General features: G+C 42.7%; 1 protein-coding gene across 1 annotated transcript in view; it reads left to right on the top strand.

Moving 5' to 3' along the window:
* Positions 1 to 16955, top strand: part of DNAH14 (dynein axonemal heavy chain 14) — a 404678-nt gene that overhangs the window by 137957 nt on the left and 249766 nt on the right. Inside the window, 3 exon segments of the mRNA XM_042976694.1 lie at positions 3576 to 3720; positions 7466 to 7597; positions 15352 to 15602. Coding sequence (XP_042832628.1) covers positions 3576 to 3720; positions 7466 to 7597; positions 15352 to 15602 — 528 coding nt within the window.

Consider the following 16955-nt stretch of genomic DNA (forward strand, 5'->3'; position numbering starts at 1 on the left):
ATATTTAGCATCTCTACATGCCAGGCATTAGGCTAGAGTTAGCCTGCTTTGTGAATGGGTTAACGTAACTTTCTAGCCTCACTGCTTCATTGGCCTGGGTGGCTTTGATGCGGAGAGCTGAACTCCTCCTCTGTTCGAGGGACACCCTTTGCTACAGGGGTGGTTGGAGGGAGGGGTGTGGGTGAGGGGTTGGGAGGAAGGGGGGTTGTTGATGGCCATTCATTTCTAGGAGACAGCATATGGTTTGATCATGTTTTCAGATCCATCTGCCAATCTCGGTCTTTAATTGCTGTGTTTAGACCCTTTACGTTCAGTCTAATTATTTATTTGTTAGGGCTTAAGTTTGCCATTTTATTTTTTGGTTTCTGTTTCTTCCCTCTGCTTTTTGTCTGTTTCTTCTTTCTGTGGATTATTTGAATATTCAACTATAGCAGTATTTCTTAGAATTCTATTTGGATTTTTCTATACTATTGTTTAAAGTATGTCTGTGTAGCTGTTTGGTGGTTGCTGTTGGCGTAACATACATACGTAGCGTGCAATTTACTAGCGTTGCATTTTATTAGTTTGAGTGAACTGTAGAAACCTTACCTCTGTGTCTCTCTGCCCTCCCCCATTTACAGTATGACGGTCTTAAATGTTTCCTCCACTTGCTTTCGGCACTGTTATCGTTTTCTGCTTCCACCATCAAATATACATTGTAAAACTCGAGAACGAGAACAATGAGAACGACAGTCTATGTGTTTTTAAAATGTATTCAGTTTGGTTTGTTTATCATGCTCTTGCTTGTCAATGTCGCAGGGCTCCTTGGGCTGTTTTGTTGTGTATTTCTGTTGCGAGAACTTCTGTTAGCCATTCCGTTAGGGCAGGTCTGCGGGCAGCAAAGTCTCCTGCTTCTCCCGTGTCCGAAAACATCTTCTTTGTTTCTCCGTCATCGAAGAAGATTCTGCTGAATATGGGATTCTGAGTGGACAGTTCTTTCCTCTGAGCCCTTCTCCTGGCCTCCGTGGTCATTCGAATTGCTTTTCTTCTGTAGATGGTTTTTTCTCTTGCTGCTTTTGACACTTCTTCTTTTGGCTGTAGTTTTCAGAAGTTTGACTTTGATGTGTGGTGGTTGGACTTCTGTCTTTATCCTGTTGTAGTCACCCTGGCTTCTAAACCTCTGGCTCGTGCATCCGTTGACAAACTTGTTGCATTTTCGTCCATATTTCTTCAAGTGTTTTTAGCCCTGCCCTCTCCTTCCTCTGCTTCTAGGACTGGGGATGCAAACGCTAGATCTTTTTTATGGTCCTGCTGGTCCCTGAGGGTCCGTTTATTTTTTTCAGTCAGTCTTTACTCCGTTGTTCAGATTGAATGCTTTCTGTTGTTGTTCTTTCAGTTCGCTGATTTCTCTGTCCACTCCGTTCTGCTGTTGAGCCAACATACTGAGTTTTTCATTTCAGTCATTGTATTTTTTAACTTATAAAATTATATGTCTTCTGTTTCTCTGCTCACCACCACCCAGGGAGGATGACCTTCCCTATTCCCTGCTCAGCTTTCCCTGAAAACCCCCAGAGGACCGCTAGGGAAGCTCACTACCAGTTGCCCGGGGCACGATGCCAGGCTCTCCACGTGGCCTTTCCCCCCTGTGGTATCTCGCTGGGATAGAATGGTGGTTGTTGAAAAGTTTTCTGTCTTGCTCGGCTGCCCCTTTCTGGCCCTCGAGCCAGACAGCAGGCGTTTCTGTCCGCACCTGTTGGCATTTCCAAGCCTGGGCTGTAGAAGGCAGAAGACGACGCGCCTGATCACCCTGTCACTCCTGGCCGGTCTGTCTTCTCTACCTCTCAGTGTCTTCTCATGTTCACTTCATATGTAATGTTCACAGTTTTTAGTTGTACCTAGAGGGAAGAGTAGTGGAAAGTATGCTTACCCCATTTTTAGAGGAGCCAGGACCTGGGTTTTAAGAGATTTCTGTGATATATGTTCTAATGCCAAGCAGTTCAATCTTGTGAGTCAAGTTTGCGAGAATGTATTTAGCTCTCTAGTACGATACAATGGAAATTTGTTGGCGAGTTCCTGGTAACACCTTTGCCTGAATAGTCATCAGATGATGCATTATTTTTCTCTCGTCAGATCTCACCATCACAGTTCTAAATGTTTTCATGCTTTCCCCACCTATAATTGTTTTCACAGTGAACCCTCCCTAGTTTCCTCATATCTGTGTTAAAATACACACATAAAGTCAATTATATTTTTTTAAAGGAAAGAAGAAAGCTTTAAACAATTCTGGGTAATGTGGATTCGTTACTATGTGAATCTTCATCATCATTCTCTCGTGAATAGATCCCAAGATGGGGTTTGATTTTTTTTGTGGCGGTTCACTTTCTGGAATGTGCCATTTGTCTTTAGTATGATTTCTTTTCTTCCCTGTACTAGATACCCAGGGGAGTGTCCGTGAACAAATTCCACCTCTGTGAGTAGCTCCAGGTTATGCGAGGCCTGTGTCATTTGAGGAGGCCTTTATGACAAAGACCACAAGGCCTTGGGGAGGGGGAGGGCAGTGAGAATAAAGGGCCCAGGGAGCTTCTTCATGGTGGATAAAGCTTTCGCCAATAAAATGGAAAGACAGGAAAAGGCTAATTTCTGACGATTATATATATATTTTTTTTCAACGTTTTTTTATTTATTTTTGGGACAGAGAGAGACAGAGCATGAACGGGGGAGGGGCAGAGAGAGAGGGAGACACAGAATCGGAAACAGGCTCCAGGCTCCGAGCCATCGGCCCAGAGCCTGACGCGGGGTTCGAACTCACGGACCGCGAGATCGTGACCTGGCTGAAGTCGGAGGCTTAACCGACTGCGCCACCCAGGCGCCCCGCTGACGATTATATTTTTACATAAAATATACCAAAATCAGCTATAAAAGTTAGCCACCCCACAAGGGATGGGTGAAGGGCAGAAGCCCCCCCCCCGCCCCCTTCTTTGATACACTGTTGCACAGGGAGGTTCGCTTTTCTTGATCCAGTTTTTAAGGAGCCTGATCTCTTTCACTTTGCTCTTTTCTCCTTCAGTTCTGTCTTGTGTTGTTAGAAGTGATAATACTCACCTTTGTGACCGCGATCGGACCGGCAGAAAGGGGCAGAGGAAAGAGCAAGGCTCATCTTTTCTATTCTAGGATATAGGTGGTTGGAGAACTTAAGAAACATTCTCCAAATGGTTCCCAAGTCTAGCTAATTTTTCTTCCTGTAATTGGGGAAAACATAAATTGAGGAAAAGTATTTAAATTTAATAGGGGAAATATAACTTATGTTGTACATCGCTGCCTACTGTTTCAAAGTTGTTAGAACTCAGTGGCATAAAATTATATCATCACTTGTTTGCCCTCGTATTTTTTTACTCAACACACCCGATACCAGAACCTTGCTTTCAACATTATCAGCCAAACAAACCCCATTATGCTTACTAACGTTTATTAATGTCATTTTAAATACAGTAGATATAATACATATGGATACAAAACCAATTACACAGTTCCGTCTAAGTGAATTGTATTCATTTTGAACAGGAGCCAGATAAGTCTGGAAAGTGTTTACCTTTCAGGTCATTTTTGTGCCGCCATCTTTTTGGGGCTGATGAGTTATTTCAAGGCTGTCTGCTCTGTGTGAAGGGACTTTGTGAAGATGCAATTGATCGCAAACGTGGAAAAGAATATGAAGAAACCCCGTCTGCCATTTGCCTCATCAAGGTGAGGAGCAGCACACTGCCGTTAGTCTCTGTTTGCAGGTAGAAACCAGGAGGAACAAAAGGAGTTTTGAACCAAAGGAATACCTGTCTCGAGATCTGGAAGAAACCATCACTACGGATGACTAACATTCCACAATAGTTGCAAAGAACATCGTTTCCATGGATAGTCATTTTTAATAATTAATAACATTCCTTATTTAAAAAAATTCTTTTAAGTGTATTTACTTGAGAGAGAGTGAGCAAGCAGGGTAGGGGCAGAGAGAGAGAGAGAGAGACAGAGAGAGAGAATCCCAGGCAGACTCCGCACTGTCAGTACAGAGCCCGGTGAGGGGCTTGAACTCACAAAACGTGAGATCATGAACTGAGCTGAAATCATGAGTTGGACGCTTAACTGACTGTGCCGCCCAGACGCCCCTAACAACATTCTTTATACATAGTTTCATCCCTCAATTCAACCTAAGTCTGTTATGAGGCCCTTTCTTTATTTTCAAAACTCTGAATGTGCAATATCATTTATAAATAGTAATTTCTAATATATAATTGTCAGCTACCTGCGATGTTCTTCTCTCTCAAGATTACACGGCAAGAAATTGTCATAAGTTGCCACTTGGAGGTTTTGCTTCAATTTATGGGTTTTTCTGTTCCACAATTCTAAGAAAGGGTGACCTTCTTTTTAAAAAAAATTTTTTTAATGTTTTTATTTATTTTTGAAATAGAGACAGAGCACGAGCAGGGGAGGGGCAGAGAGAGAGGGAGACACAGAACCTGAAGCAGGCTCCGGGCTCTGAACTGTCAGCACAGAGCCCGACGCAGGGCTCGAACTCACAGACTGTGAGATCATGACCTGAGCTGAAGTCGGATGCTTAACTGAGCCACCCAGGCGCCCCAGAAAGGGGGAGCTTCTTACTGAATGTTTTAGTTTATATAGTTCTTTCTTTTTTTTTTTTAATGTTTTATTTATTTTTGAGAGAGTGACAGAGTGAGGGTAGGGAGCAGAGAGAAAGAAGGGAACAGAGGATCTGAGCGGGCTCTGTGCTGAGAGCAGGGACCCTGATGCGGGACTCGAACTTATGAGCAAAACCATGAGATTGTGACCTGAGCCAAAGCCAGACACTTAACTGACTGAGCCATCCAGGCGTCCCTAGCATAGTTCTTTCAGAGAGGTTAAAGTATATAGAACTATATGTTTTAAGTGTTTAGTATACAATTGAACAGGATTCTAGCAGCTTTTGCTTCATTTACCCACTGTGTGAAGGAGGTACTAAAAAGTAAAATTGATAGTCATCTAGACTTAAAAATAGTGAAAGGATTTGATAAATCAACTCAAATTTGATAATCAACTAAAAAATTAATTGTGTTGACTATGCGTAATATGGTTAATACCTATAAATCAGCGTATTTTTAGGATTGATTATATATAGTGGCTGATACGTAGATGCTTAATAAGTAGTCTTCGAGTGAATAAAAGAATTAATGAAAAAATGAATTATTACAGATGAAGTGTATTTTTTATAACTGTATTGAGATTAATGTTTCAAAAGGATTAAATTCAAGTTAAGTATGAGACATTTCATTGAAGAGTACTTTTATATGGTTTTATTCTAGAAGGAAATTGGTTGGACAGCTATATTAGATTGTTTCATGAGTGACTTAGTCACAGAATTTACCAGTTAATGGTGGGCGTTAAGGCAAAGGAAACTTTAGTATATCTGTGAAGGCTGTGCCTCATGGATGGTAATGCTCACAGAGTGACAGAGAAGGGATGATAGGACTCTTCCCTGGAGACCTTAGACCCTGTAAATATTTGTCAATTACCTATTTTATGCAGAGGAGATGGGTAAAACTAAAAATGAGGTATTGTTAATTTTCCTTTGCTTACAGTTTATTGGAAGAGATGATTCTTTACATAGAAAAATGATTGCTAATTCTAGAGGTAGTCCCTCAATTTTGCTAATCATTCTAGCCAACCAGGTAGCAAAATAGAAGGCAAGGAGGATTTATCGGCAAACAATGCTTGTGAAATACTCACGCCCAGAGATTCAGGGGAAGCGGAGATCAGCCTTTGCAGTGGAAGTCTAGGCGTGTTGCGGGAAAGGAGGACGTGATGAGCTGGGCCGTGCTGGATTTGAGGAGCTGGGGAGCTGGGTCGGGTAGGGGGGGTGTATGTGAATGTGAGGAAAGCGCTCAGTTTATGTTCGATTCGAAAGTTAGGTTGGGTCTGAACGTTGGGCCAAGAATAGCAGACTAAGGGAGAGCTAGGAGCTGAACCTGCTGTGAGCGGGGGCGCTCCTGGTGGGGGTCGTGAGGAAAGTTTGCAGGGACAGGAGTTCCTGAGACCCACTGGAGAAACCAGGCCCAGAAGGAGGGACAGCAGGGATTCGTAGCCTGGAGAACCGAGTCGGGGGTCAGGAGTCAGAAGGTGGACTGCTGGGGGCGCAGGTACCAAGAAGGGGTCCCCGAGGCAGGTGTGCACGTGCTGTGTGGACGAGTGTGTGCCACAGGGCCCCAGAGCGTCCACAACAAATGGGAAAGGGCCTGTGTTCTCATTTCGTCCAGACCTAGGGAGACCGGTTTATCCAAGGCCATAGAACCAGCTGGAGAGTTGGGATTTGCGTTCAAGAATAATTGTGTCTTGGGGGCTCAGTACTTTGCCTTGTGCACATGTGACTGTTTGTGTCCCACCCCTGTCGGGGGAGAGTGCAGTGGCGGTGCTAGTCACCTACACGTTTCACAGGCTCCCCGCGCGGTTCTTCTGCAGAGTAAACTCTGAGAATTATTCTTAACAGTGATTGAAAGTTTCTGAACCTGTCATTTTAGGAAAATTAATGTGATGTCACTTTGGGGGGGCAATGGAAGGCAGGGAGAGGCAAAGAGATGGTTAGAGCACTAGAATAATGCAGGTGTGAGCAGGAGTGACTTCAGTTAGTGGTTGGCGGTGAGCTCAGAAAGGAAGCGACGTTTTGAGACACCTTTACTGGAAAGATCAGGGCCTGGTAACCAGAAAAAGGACGAGGAGAGGGAGCACACAGAGTTAATCCAGAGTTTTAAGGTTAGGGGAGCACTTTTCAGTTTTGTTTTGTTTTTTTTTTTTGCAAGCCTACACTTACCAAGTATTAGAGTACCACTAGGGATAAAGGTGCGTGTGTGTTGATGAAAATGCGTTTTGGTGAGAGAATTAACACATGGTGGGAAAAACAGGAAAACACCGCAAGGAGGAAAGACACTGGGCTACCGTGAGTGGGCGAAATGTCTGTGTGCTGTGGGGCCCAGTAGCACAGCCGCTGGGATTTCCCCCGTGCTGCATGCCGAGTGAGCTCATGCACACTTCACGTCATTTGGATTATTTAATTTTAGCCTCTTTATCTGACGTTTAGTGCTCACGTCTGTAATTTTACACGCAATCGAGATTTCAAGGGTAAAAGCAATCCCTGGGTTTGGTGGCTCCCCGGGGCTCAGATATTTCAAAACACCTCAACTCCTGAGTTCTTCTGCTTAGGCTTAATCTTTGTTACAGTTAAAATAATAACGTATTTTTCTGTGTTTTATTAAGATGTAGTTTAACTGAGTGTGTGGATTTGAAGAACGCGGAAAGCATTTGGTGTATAAAGCATCATGTGTATGAAAGAGAGTTTAAGATATGCTCTTTATGACATGAAAGGATGACCAGAATACTTCGTGTCTTTTTTTTTTTTTTTTTTTGTAACAAACTTGGACTTTCCAACATTCAACATCTGTCGGGTGAGTAGCTGGATAGGTCCCGAACGTATTCTCTGGATGGATTTTGCGAAGAACAGGCACGGCAGGCTGCCCAGGCAGTGAAACAGCTTGAGGATATCAGAGAGAAGGCTATTTGCGAAATGAAACGTACATTTTTAAAGGTAATTCTTTCATTCTCTCCTCTCTCTCTCTCTGTCAGCCTGTAACATACTGACCGAAGCAGCGTCTCCGGGTTGCATGCCTGGAGGCGGAGTTAGAAATGGGCAGGCGGAGGGACAGAGGTGGTTCCTTAGGCCAAGCGGCTAATGCCGCATGGTCGCCGGGCATGGGACACTTTGCAGGGGCCGTGTGGGGTGCAGGTGTACGCGCGTGCAGGTATATCCCCCCCCCCCCCCCCCCCCGCCTTGTGAAAGTTCGTTTACGCCACTTTGCTTTACAGCAGATGTATATGCATAGCTGGTTTGTTAGCTGAAATCCAGAGAGGATGTTGCTTTTACAAAAAAAAGGCCAGAAGCACAGAGAACCCGCCGCGTCTATTACAGCGGCGGTTACGGGGCAGCGAGGGCGCCGGCCCAGCTCCTTCCCCGGGCCCCACGTGGCTTCCCTTCGGGCCGGGCTGGGGCTTCGAGCGAGCGGAGGCGTCTCTGAGCATCAGTTAGTTTTGTGCAGCTGTCAGCAAAGCCTTTTGGGGTGTGGGAAGGCTCGAAAAATTTCCATATAAATTAATGGTAATGGCTTCTTGGCTTTATGCTGCTGCGGCTTTTGGAAGGTTTCGTAGCAACTCTACCTTTGGAGAGTGGGGGAAGCCTGCATAAGAGTGTGTGTGTGTGTGTGCGCGCGTGTGCGTGTGTGCGCGTGTGCGTAAATGCACGCGTATGGATGTTTACGTATGTACCTTCAAGATACTTAAAATCTAACCCGACCTGGCATATATAGGGAAATACGATTTGTTACAAAGTTCGGTGTTTATAAGACAAAGACTCATTGCTCAAGAGAAACATAACCAGATGAGACAAAACTTGCCTGAGGATTTTATGAAAAGGACTCAATAATTCAATGAGCAGTGTCCTCAGAACATTGTTCTCTGAGATGCTGCGACTCACTTGACAGGATTATTTTACGGAGCTTCCCCGGTCGGGGAATGACAGTGCATGGCAGCGTCATTCGCAGACGCCCTTGGATGAGGGACTGATGCCGTGTCGTCTGGTTACGGGCTGGTGGCCTCTCTCCGCTGCTTTGGCCGAGTCCAGGAGCACAGCGGAGGCTCTCGGGGGGAGAGGTGGACCGGGTGCCCCTCGGTTTTCAGACCGAGTTTCTCTGAATTAACTTCTGGTGGAGACTGGGTAGCGGTGAGTTCAAGGCTTCGCCTGTTGACAAGAAGATGCAGTGCGGCTGTTTTTCATCAATGGAACAAGGACTCTCCTTCCTCATCTGGTTCCTCAGTCACCCTAACTTCCTGAAGCCCAGTCGTGTCCCAGGCAGACTCCGGGACACTGGCCAAGGGATTAACGGCATCTGTCTTGGGACCCTGGTTATGGATTACTCACAGTCTGGTTTCTCCCATTCAGCTTCATCAGGGTCTCGTCATAAATATTTGTTAAGAGGTTTCCATTTAAGTCGTGATAGGCAACAAGTCCTCCCTCCTACAGAAACTAGTTTGATTTGGTTTATATGACTCATAACTGAAATGTTTAGACTTTTTTTACTTTAAGTTTTTATTTAATTCTCGTTCATTAACATATATGGTAAAAATTGGTTTCAGGTGTAGAAGTTGGTTATTCGTCTCTTACATACAACACCCAGTGCTCATCACAGCAAGTGCCCTCCTTAATGCCCATCGCCCCCACCTCCCTCCATCAACCCTCAGATTGTTCTCTATAGTTAAGGCTCTTATGGTTTCTCTCTCTCTCTCTCTCTCTCTCTCCCTCCCTCCCTCCCTCCCTTTATTTTTCCTTCCCCTATGTCCACCTGTTTACTTTTTTTAAAATTTTTTAATGTTTATTATTTATTTTTGAGAGACAGAATGTGAGTGGGGGAGGGGCAGAGAGCGAGGGAGACACAGAATCCAAAGGAGGCTTCAGGCTCCGAGCTGTCAGCACAGAGCCCGATGTGGGGCTCGAACCCACAAACCACAAGATCATGACCTGAACCAAAGTCGGATGCTTAACTGAGCCACCCAGGTGCCCCCCCATCTGTTTTGTTTCTTAAATTCCACAAATGAGTGAAATCATATGGTATTTGTCTTTCTCTGACTCACTTACTTTGCTTAGCATGATACACTCTAGCTTTATGCACATCATTGCAAATGGCAAGATTTCATTCTCTCTTCCCCCTTCCCCCTCCCTCCTTCCCTCCCTTTCCCCTCCCTCTTTCTCTCCCTCCCCCCTTCCCCTCCCTCTGCCCACTCCTGCATGCTCACTCTCTGTCTCTCTCTCTCAAAAAAAAAAAGTTGCTACAGCTGAGGTCAGAAAGGTTGCTGCCTGTGTTCTCTAGGATTTTGATGGTTTCCTGCCTTACATTTAGGTTTTTCATCCATTTTGAATTCATTTTTGTGTAAGAAAGTGCTCCAGTTTCGTTCTTACGTGGTCACTATCCAGTTTTCCCAACGCCATTTGTTGAAGAGACTGTCCTTTTTCCACTGCATATACTTTCCTGCTTCGTCAAAGATTAGTTGGCCATACGTTTGTGGTCTATTTCTGGGTTCTGTCTTCCGTTCCATTGATCTGTGTCTGTGTTTGTGTTAGTACCATATTGTCTTATTGGTTACAGCTTTGTAACACAGCTTGAAGTCCAGGATCGTGATGCCTCCTGCTTTGGTTTTCTTTTTCAGTATTACTTTGGCTATTTGGAGTCTTTTCTGGTTCCGTAAAAATTTTCAGATTGGTCTAGCTCTGTGAACAATGCTAGTGGCATTGTGACGGTGATTGCATTAAAGATATAGATTGGTTTGGGTAGTACAGACATTTTAACGATGTCCGTTCTTCCAGTCTGTGAACATGGAATGTTTCTCCTTTTTTTGCGACGTCTTCAGTTTCTTTCATAAGTGTTCTATAGTTTTCAGGGTGCAAATCTTTTATCTCTTCAGTTAAGTTTATTCCTAGGTATTTTGTGGGTTTTGGTGCCATTGTAAATGGGACTGTTTTCTGAATTTCTCTGTCTGCTGTTTCATTATTGTATAGAAGTGAAACAGATTTCTGAACATTGAGTTTGTATCCTGCGACTTTGCTGAATTCATGTGTTCTAGCAATTTTTTGGTTGAGTCTTTCAAGTTTTCTACAGAGTATCATGTTGTCTGCAAATAGTCAACGTTTGACTTCTTCCTTGATGATTTGGTAGTCTTTTATTTCTTTTTGTTGTCTGATTTCTGAGGCTAAGATTTCTAGTACTATGTTAGATAGTATTGGTGAGAGTGGACATCTGTGTCTTATTCCTGACTGTAGAGGAAAAGCTCTCTGTTTTCCCCCATTGAGGATGATATTAGCTGTGGGTCTTCCATATATGACCTTTATGATGTCGAGGTATGTTCCATCTATACTTTGTTGAGAGTTTGTATCATGAAAGGATGCTGTATTTTGTCAAATGCTTTTTCTGCATCTATTGAGAGGATCATATGGTTCTTATCCTTTCTTTTATTAACATGGTATATCAGGTTAATTGATACACAATTAGTGAATCAACCCTGTAGCCCAGGAATGAATCCCGCTTGATCATGAGGAATACTTCTTTTAATGTACTGTTGGATTCGATTTGCTAGTATCTTGTAGAGAATTTTTGCATCTGTGTTCATCACCTGTTCATTCTCCTTTTTCGTGGGGTCTTTGCTTTTGGAATCAAGGCAATGCTGGCCTTGTAGAACGAGTTTGGAAGTTTTCCTTCCATTTATATTTTTTTGGAACAGCTTGAGAAGAATAGGTATTAACTCCTTTAAATATCTGGTAGAATTCCCCTGAGAAGCCATCTGGCCTCGCACTCTTGTTTGTTGGGAGAGTTTTGATTACCGATTCGATTTCTTTGCTGGTTATGGGTCTGTTTAAATTTTCTATTTCTTCCTGTTTCAGTTTTGGTAGTTTGTATGTTTCTAGGAATTTGTCCATTTCTTCCAGATTGCCCAATTTGTTGGCATGTATATATTTTTTTAAATTTTTTAAAGTTTATTTATTTTGAGAGAGAGAAAGCTCACAAGCGGGGTAGGGACAGAGAGAGACAGAAAGAGAGTTCCAAGCAGACCCTGTGCTGTCAGCACAAAGCCCTGTCTGGGGCTTGAACTCACAAACCATGAGATCATGACCTGAGCTGAGCTTAAAGTCTAATGCTTAACCAACTGAGCCCAGGCACCCCTTGGCATGTAATTTTTAATAATAGTCTCTTATAATTGTTTATATTTCTGTGGTGTTGGTTGTGATCTATCCTCCTTCATTTGTGATATTATTTGGGTCCTTTCTCTTTACTTTTTGCTAAGTATGGCTAGAGGTTTATCAATTTTATTAATTCTTTTGAAGAACCAGCTCTTAGTTTTGTTGATCTGTTCTGTTTTTTTGTTTGTGTCTACATCATTTGTTTGTGCTCTAGTCTTTATTATTTCCCTTCTTCTGCTGGCCTTAGGCTTTATTTGCTATTCTTTTCTAGCTCCTTTGAGGTGTAAGGTTAGGTTATGTATTTGGGACCTTTCTTCCTTCTTTTGTTAAAATTTTTTTTAACGTTTACTTTTTGAGAGCAAGAGAGAGAAAGTGAGCGCAAGCAAGCGGGGGAGGGGCAGAGAGAGAGAGAGAGCGAGACAGAAGATCCAAAGCATGCTCTGTGCTATTAGCACAGAGCCTGACGAGGGGCCCGAACCCATGAACCGTGAGATCATGACCTGAGTTGACATCAGACGCCTAACTGACTGAGCCACGCAGGTGTCCCCTTTCTTCCTTCTTGAGGTAGGCCTGTATTGCAGTATACTTCCCTCTTAGGACTGCCTTTGCTGCATCCCAAAGGTCTTAGACTGTTGTGTTTTCATATCCATTTGCTTCCATGTACTTTAGTTCTTTAATTTCTTGGTTAACCAGTTCATTCTTTAGTAGGATGTTCTTTAATCTCCATGTGTTTGTGGTTATCCGAGTTTTTTCTTGGGGTTGACTTCAAGTTTCATAGTGTGTGGTGTGAAAATATGCATGGTATGATCTCAATCTTTGTGTACTGTTGAGGCCTAATATTTGATCTGTTCTGAAGAATGTTCCATGTGCATTCAAAAAGAATGTGTATTCTGCTGTTTTAAGATGAAATATTCTGAATATATCCATTAAGTCCATCTGGTCCAGTGTGTCATTCAAAACCACTGTTGCCTTGTTGATTTTCTGCTTAGATGTCGTGTCCATTGCTGTTAGTCGGCTGTTAAAGTCCCCTACTATTATTGTATTATTATCAGTGAATTCCTTTATGTTTGTGCTGAATTGATTTCTATATTTGAGTGTCTCCAAGTTTGGGAATAAAAGTTTGTAATTGTTAGATCTTGATGTATAGACCTCTTAATTATGATATAACGGCCTTCTTTATCTCTTCTTACAGTCTTTGGTTTAAAAATCTAGTTTGTCTGATACAAGTATGGCTACTCCAGCTTTCTTTTGACTTCCATTAGCACGATAGATGGTTCTCCATTTCCTCATTTTCAATCTACAGGTGTCTTTAGATCTAAAATGAGTCTCCTGTGGGCAGCATATAGATGGGTCTTGTTTTTTTTTTATCCATTCTGATGCCCTGTATCATTTGATTGGAACATTTAGGCCATTTACATTCAGAGTGATTATTGATAGATAGGAATTTGGTGCTATTGTGTTATCTGTAAAGTTGGTGTTTCTGGTGATATTCTCTGTTCCTTTCTAGTCTTTGTCACTTTTGGTCTTTTTTCCCCCACTCCTAAGAGTCCCCCTTTAATATTTCTTGCAGGGCTGGTTTAGTGGTCACAGACTCCTTTAGTTTTTGTTTGTCTGGGAGACTCTTTCTGTCTCCTTCTGCTCTGAGTGACAACCTTGCTGGATGTAGTATTCTTGGCTGCATATTTTCCCCCTTGAGTACGTTGAATGTATCCTGCCACTCCCTTCTGGCCTGCCAAGTTTCTGTGGACAGATCTGCTGCGAACCTGATCTGTCCTCCCTTGTAGGTTAAGGACTTTTTTCCCTCGCTGCTTTCAGAATTCTTGCCTTGTCTGTGTGTTCTGTGAATCTGACTATGATATCTTGGCAGTGGCTGGCTTTCGTTGAATTTGGTGGGAGTTTTCTGTGCTTCTTGGACTTCAGTGGCTGTTTCATTCCCCGGATTGAGGAAGTTCTCAGCTATAGTTTGCTCAAATAAACCCTCCGCCTCTTTTTCTCTCTCTTCTTTTGGGACTCCTATGATACAAGTGTTACTGTGCTTTTTCCCTAAGTCTGTATTTGTGATCCAGTGCCTTTCTTTCCCTCTTCTTTTCTGAGTCATTATTTTCCATAGTTTTCCCTTCCATGTCACCAGTTCATCCCTGTGCTGTGTCCATCCTCACTGGCATTGCATTCAGTTGGGCTTGCAACTCAGTTACAGCATTTTTAATTTTGGCCTGACTGGGTTTTAGTTCTTTTATCTCTGCAGTAAGGGATTCTCTGGCGTCTTCTGTGCATTTTTCAAGCCCAGCTAGTATCCTTATAATTGTTTAATTCTAGTTCAGACATCTTAATTATGTCTGTGTTAATTAAAACCCTATCTGTTACTTCTTCCTGTTCTTCCTTTTGGGATAAATTCCTCCATCTGGTCATTTTGTCTACATCACTGTTTTTTGGTGTGTGATTGTTAGGAAAGCCTGAGAGTGCTGGCTATATTAAGAAGAGGTCCAGAAAAGAAGGGGTGAGGCAGCCCCTCTGCACTCTGCTGTCGTGTTCTGGCTGCTCCTGCCCTCAGGCCAGTCCTTTGCAGGGTTTCTCCTTGCCTGCATGGGGGGTGTTTGGACCTTGTCCTTTCACCGTATGGCAAGTTTTAACTAGATGTGTTTTGGTCTGCTCGTTAATAGAAGCTAGATCAAAAGAAAAAGAAAAAAGAAGCTAGATCCTGTTTGCCCTAGAGATGAAATTTGCAGCCTCTTTGATGAGTAGACTTGATGCGTGGGGGAGGTCTGTGCTGGTCTTCTCCGTGAGGGGCCTGCAGCGCTGACTCTCAGGCGGACTTGCCCGAGCGAAGATGCACCTGCAGGGCACAGGGGCGCGGGCGGTGTAGGTGGCTCCTGTCTCCACTGGGGGGTGCTGTGTTCACTGAAGTTCATCAGTGCTGGTGGGCTGGAGCTGTGGCAGTGGCAAAATGGTGTCCCCCCCACTCTTGTCCCCAGAGTGGCGAGTTCGCACCTGTCACTTTTCAGGAAAAGCAAACAATCACCCCTCTCGCGTCCCCAGCTTCCGTCAGATCCCTGCCCTCGCCCTGTCTGCGTCCGAGCTGTGTGCCAGGCGGCACAGTACTCCTGTGTGTTATCTGAGGCACGTGGCTGGGTGTCAGAACTCCACATTTTAAGGTCCCACGTGGCGCAGACCCCCGCTGATCCTCTGGAGGAGGGTCTCACTGTGCTTTTGCCATTTGCCGTTTGCCAAGGAACCTTTTATTTAGATTTGACTCTCCCCCGTTGGCAGCTCTTAGTGTACTTGAGGAGGGTCCCTTTATGCAGGAACGCTTAGGTAATCATCAGTATGTACTTCCCGTTGGACTTCCATAAACTCGTCTGCTTGTAAGGGACACCCTGAACTTCATAGGCCTCTTTTGGTCTGCTCTTCAAATACAGTGCAAACATGAAGTTTTTGAAAGTTGTCCTACTAACGTTGAGTTGCAATGTTATTTAGACTAATGGAAATACTATATATTAGAAATCGTGCTGTATGCACATAGAAAGTTGTCACTTGTTTCTCCATTGTTTATTGAATTGTAGGTGGCAGAAAAGAAAGAAATTAAAGAATATTTTGAGTCAAACCTCTCTGAAGACTACACAACACATTTCAAGCTGCCTGAATATCGACGTTTATTAGAAACAATTTTGAGGTTTCTGATGCTGGTTGACTACATATTTCAGGAACTCATCCGTCAACTGATGAACACTGCCGTCACACTGCTTTTGGAATTATTTAATAATTCTGCTAGAGTGCCATTTTCAAGGGAAAGAAAGAATGAAAATCTCATCAAGTAAATCGCACTTTTTTGGCTTGTAAAAAGAATTTATGATCATAATGTAATATGTCGCCACTTAGGGAGGAGATATCCAATAACTTAAGCTAGAATTTGAAAATTCTCCTTGTAAATTATATGTACTCAGTTTTTGCAATTTTCTGAACTTCTTATCTGGTAATACCTTCCTTAATACTGTCCACGAAATTTAAGAAAATTTCCCTTTTCCCCTTTCCACCCCCAAATTCTGCATAGGTTAGCTTGCCCTTTGAAGTACATGATGTCCAGTGAAATTTGAAATTCAGATTAACAATGAATAATATTTTAGTACAGTATGTCCCAATATTACCTAAATTATTGTTTATCTTGGAGTTCAAATTTAATTTGGTGTTCTTTATTTTTAATTTGTTAAAGCTGGCAATCCTATGGGTAGGTATACTGTATCTTCAAAGTTCAGAACTAGCCCTTAAAGATGTGTGAGGATGATTCTGGAAGTAGCCACAAGGTTCATTTGGAATTTGGGTCAATTCCAACTATCTACTGAAAACAAAATGTTTTCACCTTCTATTTAAATACCGCCGTTAAAACATTTTTCTTATTTGCCGCATCTGGATCTATCACTGTGCCTTGTGAGCCATGGAATATGAACTGAGACCGTAGGATACTTTATGTTCAAACTGTCAAAATTTAGCAATATTATTTTAAGTCAAATCAGAGTTTTAGTATCATAACTGGAGAGTGAAAAATATATCAATTCGTAAAATTTTGAAGAATTTTAAATATGTTATTTCTCTAATTTATTATTGGATCCAGCAGAGCTTAAGTCATTGATCTAAGGCCTCATAAGTGATTTGAGTCAGTGCCAGGACTTTAACCTATATAAGAGCACTATTTAGTAATAGCACATTATAACTTTATTTCTCCTAAAACTACAAGTATGTGTGTGTTTGTGTGTTTAGGAGAAGTTTTTAATTTGGAACTAACTAACTTCCTTCCTTCCTTCCTTCCTTCCTTCCTTCCTTCCTTCCTTCCTTCCTTATTTATTTATATTTTAGTGTTTATTTTTGAGAGAGAGAGAGAGAGCACAGGCAGGGGAGAGGGGGACAGAGGATCCAAAGAGAGCTCTGCGCTGACAGCAGACAGCCCAATGTGGGGCTCGAACTCATGAGTCACGAGATCATGACCTGAGCCAAAGTCAGACACTTAACCGACTGAGCCACCCAGGCGCCCGAACATAATTTTTTAAAATATATATTTATTATTATATTAAATTGGTCATATAATAGAAAATATTGAAAACAAAAATTACCCTAATTCCATCACTTAAAGACAATGTCTTATTGTTTTGGTACAGTTTCTTCTAAATTTTTC

This window comes from Panthera tigris, chromosome F3 (genome assembly GCF_018350195.1).
Source record: "Panthera tigris isolate Pti1 chromosome F3, P.tigris_Pti1_mat1.1, whole genome shotgun sequence".
Classification (NCBI taxonomy): Eukaryota; Metazoa; Chordata; class Mammalia; order Carnivora; family Felidae; genus Panthera; species Panthera tigris.